Source organism: Sinocyclocheilus grahami, unplaced genomic scaffold (assembly GCF_001515645.1).
Source record: "Sinocyclocheilus grahami isolate Dianchi unplaced genomic scaffold, SAMN03320097.WGS_v1.1 scaffold419.1, whole genome shotgun sequence".
Classification (NCBI taxonomy): domain Eukaryota; kingdom Metazoa; phylum Chordata; class Actinopteri; order Cypriniformes; family Cyprinidae; genus Sinocyclocheilus; species Sinocyclocheilus grahami.
Window position 1 is genome coordinate 330,488 of NW_015505598.1, and position 12,229 is coordinate 342,716.

General features: G+C 42.0%; 1 protein-coding gene across 3 annotated transcripts in view; it reads right to left on the bottom strand.

Moving 5' to 3' along the window:
- limk1a (LIM domain kinase 1a) overlaps nucleotides 1-12,229 on the bottom strand; it is a 60,710-nt gene that overhangs the window by 14,421 nt on the left and 34,060 nt on the right. For 2 of the 3 annotated variants that reach the window (XM_016232816.1, XM_016232817.1), the window contains 5 exons: nucleotides 4,361-4,470; nucleotides 3,171-3,368; nucleotides 2,596-2,701; nucleotides 2,246-2,433; nucleotides 1,764-1,950 (listed from right to left, as the gene is read on the bottom strand). In XM_016232816.1, coding sequence (XP_016088302.1) covers nucleotides 1,764-1,950; nucleotides 2,246-2,433; nucleotides 2,596-2,701; nucleotides 3,171-3,368; nucleotides 4,361-4,470 — 789 coding nt within the window. Of the gene's footprint in view, nucleotides 1-1,763; nucleotides 1,951-2,245; nucleotides 2,434-2,595; nucleotides 2,702-3,170; nucleotides 3,369-4,360; nucleotides 4,471-6,979; nucleotides 7,125-12,229 lie in introns of those variants that run through there. The other variant, XM_016232818.1, reaches the window with a different exon arrangement.

A 12,229-nucleotide genomic window follows, 5' to 3' on the forward strand; every position in this document is an offset into this window, starting at 1 on the left:
TCCAATCTATTCACTACTGCGCAGACTTGGGCTCCAAACGAATCACTGATGCGCAGACTCAGGCTCTAAATTAATCACTATTATGCAGACTCAGGCTCCAAACTATTCACTGCTGCGCAGACTTGGATTCCAAACTATTCACTGCTGCACAGACTCGGGCTCCAAACTATTCACTACTGCGCAGACTTGGGCTCCAAACTATTCTCTACAGCACAGACTTGGATTCCAAACTATTCACTGCTGCACAGACTCGGGCTCCAAACTATTCACTACTGCGCAGACTCGGGCTCCAAACGAATCACTACTGCGCAGACTCAGGCTCTAAACTAACAAATCTCTACTGCGCACTCAGGCTCTAAACTAATCTCTACTTGCGCAGACTCGGGCTCTAAACTAATCACTGCTGCGCAGACTCGGGCTCCAAATGAATCACTACTGCACAGACTCGGGCTCTAAATGAATCACTGCTGCGCAGACTCTGGTTCCAAACAAATCACTATTACGCAGACTCGGGCACTACATGAATCACTGCTGTGCAGACTCGGGGTCTAAATTAATCACTGGTGCACAGACTTGGGCTCCAACCTATTCACTGCTGCACAGACTCGGGCTCCAAACTATTCACTACTGCGCAGACTTGGGCTCCAAACGAATCACTGATGCGCAGACTCAGGCTCTAAATTAATCACTATTATGCAGACTCAGGCTCCAAACTATTCACTGCTGCGCAGACTTGGATTCCAAACTATTCACTGCTGCACAAACTCGGGCTCCAAACTATTCACTACTGCGCAGACTTGGGCTCCAAACGAATCACTGATGCGCAGACTCAGGCTCTAAATTAATCACTATTATGCAGACTCAGGCTCCAAACTATTCACTGCTGCGCAGACTTGGATTCCAAACTATTCACTGCTGCACAAACTCGGGCTCCAAACTATTCACTACTGCGCAGACTCGGGCTCCAAATTATTCACTACTGCGCAGACTTGGGCTCTAAACTAATCACTACTGTGCAGACTCGGGCTGTAAACGAATCACTATTATGCAGACTCGGGCTCCAAACTATTCACTACTGTGCAGACTCGTGCTCCAAACTATTCACTACTGTGTAGACTCAGGCTCCAAATTATTCACTACTGCGCAGACTCGGGCTCTAAACGAATCACTGCTGCGCAGACTCGGGCTCTAAATGAATCACTACTGTGCAGACTCGGGCTGTAAACAAATCACTATTATACAGACTCGGGCTCTAAATGAATCTGCTGTGCAGACTCTGGTTCCAAACAAATCACTATTACGCAGACTCGGGCACTACATGAATCACTGCTGTGCAGACTCGGGGTCTAAATTAATCACTGGTGCACAGACTCGGGCTCTAAACGAATCACTGCTGCGCAGACTCGGGCTCCAAATGAATCACTACTGCGCAGACTCGGGCACTAAATAATTGGTGCAAGATAGCAGCCATATCTAGGGCATTTTGGCTTTACTTTTCTACAGTGTATGGGACAGAGAGAGAGTTTGTGTGTGTGTGTGTAGTGAGGACATAGAGTGTGTGTGTGTGTGTGTGTGCGTGTGTATTGAGGACAGAGAGAGAGTGTGTAGAGAGAGTTTGTGTGTGTGTGTGTAGTGAGGACATAGAGTGTGTGTGTGTGTGTGTGGGCGTGTGTATTGGGGACAGAGAGAGAGTGTGTGTGTGTGTGTGTGTGTGTGTGTGTGTGTGTGTGTGTGTATAGTGAGGACAGAGAGTGTGTGCTCACCTTTATGGCCTGTCCGAAGCAGCCTGTACCCAGAACCTCTCCGTGGATCAGGTCGGAGGCTCTGAATATTCGGTGTGTGCTGTTGGACACGACGCGCAGCGACTCGGAGCGGCCGATGTCTTTCCTCAGAGACAGTGGAGATGGAGTGTTACTGGAGCATGGAGATTTATCAATACTGTAGCTGCGCCTGCGCAAACACACACATCGACTGTGTTCAAATCAGACTCAAATAACTCAAGTAGAATAACATGCATCACAACAGCCGATGACAACTAAATGGACCAAACACACACATCGAGACAGTGATCCAGCGCAAGAGATTGTGTAGCTGTTAGCATTTTGTTATGCAGTGAAGAGTTAAATGCCAAAGTTTGGATACTTGTTGAAACACTAACAATCGATTCTTGACTAAAACACTGGCTGTGTGTGATACGTGTGCGTAACTAACTGTAGCCACAGCAAAAGCGTGGTGCTTTACTGACGTGATGATCCGCGAGCGCAAGGTGTTAATGTCCTGGCTGGGGGGCCGTGTGATGGGCGTGATGGGACTGGGCCCCTCAGACGGGGGTGTCGGCCTGTCCACCTGGTCCTCCGAGGGGCCGTGGTCATGAGGGTCGTGTTCAATGGTCAGCTGTAGCAGACGACTGGTCTCCTGGATCAGCAGATCAATCTGACACACACACACGAGGCTTTGAGTCAAACACACTGTCATGAAGGCCAGAAACATGAATGAATGCATGAATTGCAGTCCGTCTGCAGTCAAACTAACTGTGGCTCTATAGAATAAAGCCGTCACATATGTGTGAATCGTCTGCACAAGGGTTTTATTCACCTCGTCCAGAGGAACGTTCTGGATTGGGGTTCCATTGATCTCCAGGATCCGGTCGCCAACATGTATAGAGTTCTTGACGTCTGGACTGATGCACTCTGGGTCCACCCTGAACACACGGACAAAACCACATGAAGACATGAAGGAACACACGATTTCTAGTAGAAATACAAGACTGGCCAGACTCCTGCTGATCATCACTTGTATCTTTAGTCTGGATACTGGCAGATCATCATCAGTCTTTATTTCCCCCCCAATCAAATGAGTTGTGTAAATTCTACACAAAAATATCAAACACATCTGATATGAGTTATCAGTCATAACTATATTTTGCTCCTAATTATTGATCTGTAAATGTATCAGTGTTGTTGTCATTAAAGTAAATGATCAGCGTAAGAGCTACATGATCCTGATCATCACGCTCTCCAGCATCACAGAACCTCTAACACTTATACAGGTACCTACAAATCAGAGCAGAATCTTTCCCTCTGATCAGGATTCTCATGTTCTGCATGTTTAAATATTCTAATGTTCTGTTTGTGTTGAGGTGTAAGTGAGCAGAGTGTTTCCACACTCACTCGGAGACTCTGACGGTGTGTGTGTGTTCGGGGCTGAAGCCATTGGGACTGGAGCCCTGATCGATGGACACGGACAAGCCTCGTTTCCCATCGGTGGAGGCGGGAATGGACACTAGTGTGACCGTGTGAGGAATCCTGGAGCACGGCGAGTCGGGCAGAATGACCGGAGTCACGATCGTCTGGTAATAACAGTGTCCACTAGAGGGAGACACAGCCGATCATTACCATCAGACAGACTGCACGCATTCAACACACAGCAGAAGAAACGCTCTCCATCACATCACCACAAAACATGTCAGAAATCACTCAATGATTTCATATGAGAACATGCTTTTAAAAGTTTATATCTGTATATTTATATATTTATATCTTCATGTTTAACGGACAAGATGTCATATCATGGATTTCTGATGATCTGGTGACGTTATACTTTTACTTAATAACATCAGCAAACATCTACGTATAATGCTTCATAAAATAACTAGTTAAACAGTTCAAGTATCTGTGTTTCACACTGGAACATTCCAGTCATTATAAATATAAGTGCTGATGATTATGAAAGTAAGTTGATAAGGGCTCACTAATCATTCTGGGACGCACACATGATTTAAAAAACAGCAGGTTAAAGTGTACACATTTTGGAAGTATTTATTTTTATTTTTTGCTAATGCTTTAGATTAGGGAACACATTCACTATTAACTAACAGTTTTCCCTCAGTAAACTCTAAATGTGCTGCTTATTGATATTAAGTAAGGTAGTTGTTGTAGAACTTATGTTTAGGTATGGGGTAGGGTTAAGGGATCTAGAATATGGACATGCATTAATAAGTATTAATAAACAGTCAATATGCTAGTACTATGCATACTAATGAGCAACAAGTCAATGGAAAGCTTTTGGAAAGCAAAGGTGAAATTAAAGCCAAATGTCACCATATATTATGCTAAACATCACAACAACATTTACTAGGTTTATTAGTGATTTATTAATATGCTGTTCTGGCTCAAATCATATTCATACATCATGCTATGTGGACAGTTTACGGTGTTTACAATTTCAGTTGCTACAGTAACTGAAATGATTATTTGTTGTTGTTATTATTCACACATACTAATAACCCGTAATGCACACGCTCAAGTCAAGAACAAGAACTGGAGCCATTTGTCATGAGTATAATGTGAAGGTCACTCACCAGTAGAGTTTGGATCGCTCCACCAGAGCATACGTGTCTCCATCACCGATGAACGCTCGGCAGCTCAGACAGGTGAAGCATTCTGGGTGATACTTCTGCTCTCCGGCGACCTGGAGCACACAGACACTGAGATCAGAGACGCTTCTGTGCTGAGGCTGAAGGATCTTCTGCAGCATCACTGATCAACAGCACACGACTGCCTCCGGTTTCTGTCAGAGCGTTTGCTGAGAGAGAGCGTGCCCAGAACACATTCACACATTATTGGATGAATCCATTCATTCATTCTGTTCTAGCTCGTCACACGTCAGACCCGTCAGTAACGGATCAGCCAGAGAGAATGACTTTTAATTACTTCAGTCTGAAGAAGTGATACAGAAGAGGTTCTGAATGATTGTGCATGTCCTCATATGGTTGAGAATAGCAAAATGCTAAACTCTGTTGTCCTCCACAGTAATCAAAGAGAAAGAATCATTCATTTAAACATTAAATATGAATCTATTCATTCAGCAGCAGCTGTTTAACACATCATCGGTGATCCTCTCCCATCACAGCCATGAAACACACAGACGTCTCTTCACGTTCATTTGCATAGATTTACACCTAAAATAAGAGAGACATCCGAAGCACACAGGAATGTCCAGCCTCAAACTAGCTGAAGATGATCTAATAAAGACAGTCTAGTTTATCTACACAAATGCTTTAGTGATCATAAAACTGAGAAAGAACGGCAGAAAGTCAGATAGACTCGTCCTTGTTTTCATACAATGACCCAATAATGTTATATAAACATTATATCAAGTGTCTTTTCTCTTCATCATGTCAGCAATGACAAACTACATCTATTCTTTATAATAACACTATTAATAGTATGAGATCTGTGCATTATGTTGTGAAATGTGTGCTTTGATATTTTGCTATGCAATGCAATGATGTTTAGACATTTTTAAGACTAACTAATGGGACCAAATTATTTTGAGAAATTAAGACCACCTTTTGGCTAAGGCTTATCCTGCAACAGCTTTTTGGTGTTTTTTTTGTGTTTTTTTTTCAAATATGAAACATTACAATGAATGTGATGACATGATGTTAGATGCATACTAAATTGTTTAACAGAGTTTGTCCATTTCTTTGAATCAAAAGAGAGGGCTTGAACCCTAATTCATGTGTGAATGAGGCCTTTAGACGGAGCCTCCAGTGAGGTGGCTGCCCACTGCTTCCTCGTTTCAGTAGCTGCTTCACAGACTCTCAACCAACACAGAAAACAGAGCCGACAGACCACAGACACACACCCGAACCGCGTCTGAAAACACACAACACTGCTCCACCCACAGATACACAACCACAACACCACCGTTTCCAGTCAACCAATACCCACACAACTACACGAAACTCTTCTGTAGAGTCCCTCCTTAACCTGCTGGGTAGAATATTGACTTTTAATACAGTTACAGACATTCTTTTCTAAATAAAGCAGCAAAAGTCCCCCATCTCCCTCACGCTGTTATTGGGAAAGCAGCACAGCTTTCATGTAAGGAAAGTTTCTAGAAGATCCCGCAGTGCATGTGATCACCACGATCACGGCATCTACGCTAATATTAGTCTGTTTCTCTCTTATTCCGAGGTCACCATAGCCACCAGATCCAGTCTGTATCCAGATCAGATGGTCACTGCAGTCACCCGGATCCAGTCTGTATTCAGACCAGATGGTGGATCAGCACCTAGAGAGGACCTCTACAGCCCTGAAAGACAGCGGAGACCAGGACAACTAGATGAGCCCCAGATACAGATCCCCTGTAAAGACCTTGTCTCAAGACGACCACCGGGACAAGACCACAGGAACCAGATGAGTCCTCTGCACAATCTGACTTTGTCCTCACAGCCTTGTGTTCAATAGCATCCCATTAAATATGCCGTCTACCCTGCATAGCGGGTCTACAGAGCACAATATTATGGTAAATAAACAGCATATTTGAACAGTTTTTTTTTTCTGCCAGGTTTCAAAAGTACTAAAACAGCTCCTGCAGCTTACTGTGTGTAACAGCAGCAGTGCTATTGTCATGGGTTTGCTGTTTCACTGATGATTTCTGAGTCTGTGCTAGATGAATAAATGCAAGTAAGGATCAGTGTGTCTGTGCTGTTAGTGACACACAAACACTGTGACGTGACCCGGTTAACTAGTCAAGGATGTGATCCAAAGATGAAGGTCTCAAACTAATCCACTGCTGTATCTAAAAATCTAAACAATTATTATTAAGAATTAGAAGACTTTATGAATGTTCTTTTTGGGTCATGAATTTCCCATTTCGTATGATGTCAGAAGACACAGAATGAATTTAACAGAAAATAATGCGAGAATGATCATTTGATCTGAGTGTGATCAGATGAAGAATAAAGCAGATGAACATCCAGCTTCAAGCCCAATGAATTAAGATGAAATGAATTCAAGAGGGAGAACTATAAAAGGCACCTGCTAAGCTGCATCTCATCCAAACACATGCTTGAATGTTATGAAGTTTGTTAAATCCATCAGCATCAGAGTCAAACTGAATTAGTCTTTTACATCATATGATGAAACGTGAAGACTGCGCTGTCATCGTGTGTGAACTCCCATCTGCTTACCTTCTTCTTCTCTCTCTTCCAGCGTCTCAGACAGCAGAAGCCCCAGTAAAACACATCGCCGACCATGGCCACCAGCCACAGATCATTCTAGTGGATGAGCACAAAAACAAAACACCGCTCATCCCAGAAAGCTCTGTGTCACTCCCTCTGTCTCTCTCTGAGCGGGTGACTTCATCACTTCCTCCCGACACACACACACACACACACACACACACACACACACACACACACACACACACACCTCCCACACTTCTGGTGAAAACGCAGGACTTTCTCAGACATTTTGAACTGATTAGGACATTTACAAGGCTTCTGCCTAGTGTTATGTCAACCATTCTGACACGGGATCGTTTCGTTTTCATTCAGACACAAATATAACTGCGCTCCCCCTGAGCGGGTGTCTTCACCCCCCCCCCCCGCCACACACACACACACACACACACACACACACACACACACACACACACACACACCTCCCCCACTCGACCCAGCCCTATCTCCGTCACAGGAAAGCTCAAGTCATCTGTAGTGCCTTCATCTAAACCCTGAGTATTTCTCAAAGATCTGGTGTCAGTGAGCTGGTAAAGCAGGCTGGCTTGAATGAGAGTATTGCATGATAAAAAAAACTGCACCCTGAAATATCCAGCCAGCTCAGTCAGCGCTCAGCATTTCTGTGTATACAATATACTTCAGAACAGTGGGTCGAGACTCGGCTGCTACAGACCAAACAACAGCTCAGATAACAGGCACAAACAGACCCTCATTCTGTAGAATATTACAGCAATGTTTCCAGGAATCAACATATTCCCATCAATGGCTCTGTGATAAGACGTGAAGCTAGTGTGGAATGAGGAAACCCACTACTCCTAACAGAACAACACACACACACTGCTTTCACTACGAATGAAAGACATTAGTCATGGCAGTGAAACTAGCAGGAGGGTCCGGGTCTGCTGTGGATGGGAGTCTGGTGTAAATAAAGGCAGATCTGGACAGAGATGTTTGTGGACCTTCAGTGAGCTCACAGAACCATGAGTAAACATGAGAAACTGATAATATTGAGAAAAGGCTGATGGGATAGTGTCTTTGGATGCCTCTGAATCACGCACATGCCTGTTGTGTGTCAGCGGTGAGAGGAGGGCTTTCCACAGAATGACCTTGAGAGAAGATCCGCTCATGTGTAGGGAGTGAGAGTGATTTCATTACAGAACCTCACTCAGCGTAAGTAACTACTCGCACAGAAAGAGACTATAACCCAGGAGTCTGTCTGGTGAAGCAGGCTAGCTTTTAACCCAAATGAACCTCGTAAGTGAATGATCTGAAACGCTCTTCGAGGCCAGAAACTCCATTAATGGTCACTCAACCACGCCACAGAAACAGCACGAGAGTTTGGACCGATGCTCAAAGCAGATCTCTCTGTCTGACGTTAGCATGTTGCTAACAATGCAATAGTTTTGTAGGCACAAACAAGAAACAAGAGTTGGTTGAAATTGTCAGTTTTTAGATTAACTATTCTTATCAACACATTTCAGAATTTAATAAATCAACATTTATGGAAACTACCAAGCCAACCAACTCGGATAAAAAATATTTGTGACCTAGCTGCAATGCATTCTGGTATTGCCTTCTCCAGGAAGGAAACTCACAATGCTGCCTTAGAATCTGATCAATGCTTTCTTTTAAGGCACTATATGATGTTGTTGCCCATTATTTGTCCATTGTACAATAAAAAATAAGCGGTTTGCATGCACAGGGTTGGCCCTCCTTGGATCACCTCCTTAACGCGCTGGAGGTGTCTCAGTGACCATGGCTTTCTGCGGGTGATTTACTGACAATGCACAAATTAAAGAACACAGACGCAACATCTCATTTCCATAATGACCAACATGATCTACCAAGCACGGCGTAAATTAGCATAAGACATGTTCGGATTCGGACTCGAATAATGTGTTCTTCTGGCATTCCAAATAAATTAAAACGTGCTGAAAACCCCTCTCCCTTCTACTCTCAGTTCTCTGCGCTGCCTCCTCTAGCAACAACAAATGCAGCCCTTTCAAGCACAAAATAGTTTACATGCTGTTTTTGGGGCGTTAATCTACCAAATTAACCAGTAATTTGATGAGCGCAAACGATAGTAAATTGCGTTGCGTGATTCATGTAAATACTCTCCTCCCATAAATTTTGTGTCTGCAATGGAAGCTCCTACAAATGCATATTCAATAATGTCAGGCACAAAAATAACTGTGTTCATGCCTTTTTCAGCACTACTTCTTAACTGAAAGTACTATTTTAATGCCAAAAGGCAGTTTGTGATGGCACAAGCTGTTAGTAAATCTGGTATAGATTTTATAAAACAGTCCAATAAACAAGCCAATATTAATTGACTTACATTTTAGACTAGTTCCTGTTTTTGCTCTATTTCGTCAATGAAAATAGTTCCAAACAAAGCCACCGCAGAACTGTTTTGCATCTCTAAGTGTTTCTTTACTGAAGCAATCAGCTGTGTGAACGAATCGGTTGAATGAATGACTCAATGACTCACTCATTCAGTGATTTGCCACCGCCTGCTGTCGATTTTAGCTTTGCATTTAAAGTATATTTGCCCTTTCCCCCCCAAATCATTTCAAAAATCACCATTTAATAAAATACCAGCACAATAACAAGCTCAGCAAAATATTGTCTAATTATCATTATCAACAAAATGACAGGAAATATTGCGATATCATTTTTTTGTCATTATCGCACAGCCCTACTGGGAAGGCTTTGGGATCCCCCAGAAACAGCTGGAGGAAGCTGCAGGAGCAGAATATAGCAGACCTCCACTGCAGGGGATAACATATTTAATTTCACGCAGTCCAGTGTTGAGTCAGTCTGCCACTGCAACATTTAAAATGCGTCTTACCATAAATTTCCTATTTACTATTTTGAGTTTTATAGCCTCATTTCTGTTTCTATGAAATGAAGCATGCCGTATACTAAGGTCTATATTATTTTTATTTAAGCATCACTTCTCAAATTCTAAACTGTTAATAAGTCCCGTTTGTGGCTTGATGCTCTTGTTCTGCTGAGCAGAATCTTCCTCTTTTTCTTCACAGGAGCTGACGCACAGTCTACAGACCTGACCTTCATCTGCAGATGGGTCCTCAGAGGCTGAAGGTATGAAGATGTGTGTCTGTCAATCAAAAGCAGGAAGAGCATGCTGAGCCATCTTTAATTCACTTATGCCGAGCTCGGGGAGTTTGATTATTGGACTGCACTGCCAGAGGCGGTCTGTGTGCCACTAAATCACTCAGTGGGTGAGCGATGCAGACGCAGCCAGCACTGCGGCCACAGCAGGCCAGACACTTTATATATAAAAACACAGACCACAGACTCTGCCATCTGCTTTATAGTTCCATTAGGAGCACATTCACAGCGAGAAACTATTTGAGCAAAACCAAACAGGTCAAACTTAGGTTTTCTCGAGCATCATCACCGAGCACCAGAGGAAACACGCTGTGAGAGCAAGCAGACGACAGCGTGCCGTGTGGGTGAGAGGTAACAGATGCGTGAGAGGTTTTATCTTTCCCACGAGTCGTCCTGTCAGCTGCACCTGCGCTTTATGAGCCAAGTGTGTGGGCCGAACGCTGCTATAAATCCAGCAGAGAGAGTCAGTGTTGATGAGAGATCGCGGACATACTGACAGACAGACCAGGGACTGTTGTACATTCAGTTTTAACATCTTTAAGCTGTTTTGCATTTGTGTTGCAGAAATACTCTCAGTCATCTGTCACTTGAAGAGCGCTGCGGTCACAAAATTACTACTCACGTGGGTTGTAACGGTTATAGAATGCTTTGCATTAAAGTTCTGTGCTTATCATATGTACATGTTCAAAATACAAACTAATAAAAAAGAAAAACACAAACAATCGTCTCATTTTGTGTAACTTTTCAGGCTCTAAAATAAGTTGTGATCAACTTTGGTCAACACCAAGATAGAACTGAAGCAGCTAAAACTAGGTCAAGGTTCAGTCTGTATGAGCGCTTTCTTGAGAATAAATGATATGAATCTGTCACCATCCCCCTCAGGAGGAAACGCTGGTCATGGTATCATTTCATAGTTGCTGAAAAAATAGTAACGTTCATTCTTATTTGCAGTTTCTTTTTAAAATCCCAAACAACAGAGACAGGTTTGAATTCATATAAAATTGCACACTATTTAAGGAATGCCGTGCTGCAAAAATGGAAAAAATGTTTTAGCAACATAGTTTTGAATTTTGGTTGCAGTAAGGTGGTTATTATTATTATTATTTATTTTTTTAAGGAAAAAAGGGAAGGAAAACACCTAAAAATATATTTTTTAAAAACACAACATGATGTACAGTTTATTTCTTTGGATCAGGAAAAAATCCAAACGGCAACTATATGAAGTTGCAAATGTTGTTAAAAATAAAAAACAAAACAAAACAAAACAAAACTAAACTAAACTAAATTAAATTAAATTAAATTAAATTAAATTAAATTAAATTAAATTAAATTAAATTAAATTAAATTAAATTAAACTAAATTAAATTAAATTAAATTAAATTAAATTAAATTAAATAAGCAGGTTTTTTAAAGTCTTAAAACGTCAATATTAGGGCTGGGTATCGTTCAAAAATGTTCGATTTCGATACCGATACCTTGACTTCGATACCGGTTCCTGAACGATACTTTTTTCGATACCAATTTTATTAAATCTATTTGAACAAGATTACTTGTTCATGCTTGTTGATGTTTATACAGACTCAAAGCCACTGCACAAAGGAACAAAATGTAACAAACAAAAAATCAGTGCAAATAGTTTTAATAAAGCTCAAATAGTCTTCAGTTTACACATCTGTTAGCTACATTTACACTAGTGCGTGTGACAGAATCATCACTTCTATTCATGTTCCACTGATTTACTGATGAGCATTAGCAGCTTCCAGCGCTGTCTGCTTGTGTTCTCTCTTCCGTGATCGCTGCTCGGACTCAGAGGTTATAATATATTTAATTTCAGCAACAATACATGGCCAAAACACACACGGCAATCGGAAGTTATTACAAAAACTCACTTTAAACCACCATCAAGTTTTGAGTAAAAGCGGAATATAAATCGTATTTATTGTCTTATGCAGGGGTTAAATTGAGATTTGTTATGTGTGTGGGGGGGGGGACTCTATGGTATCGAGCTTATATATATATATATATATATATGTGTGTGTGTGTGTGTGTGTGTGTGTGTGTGTG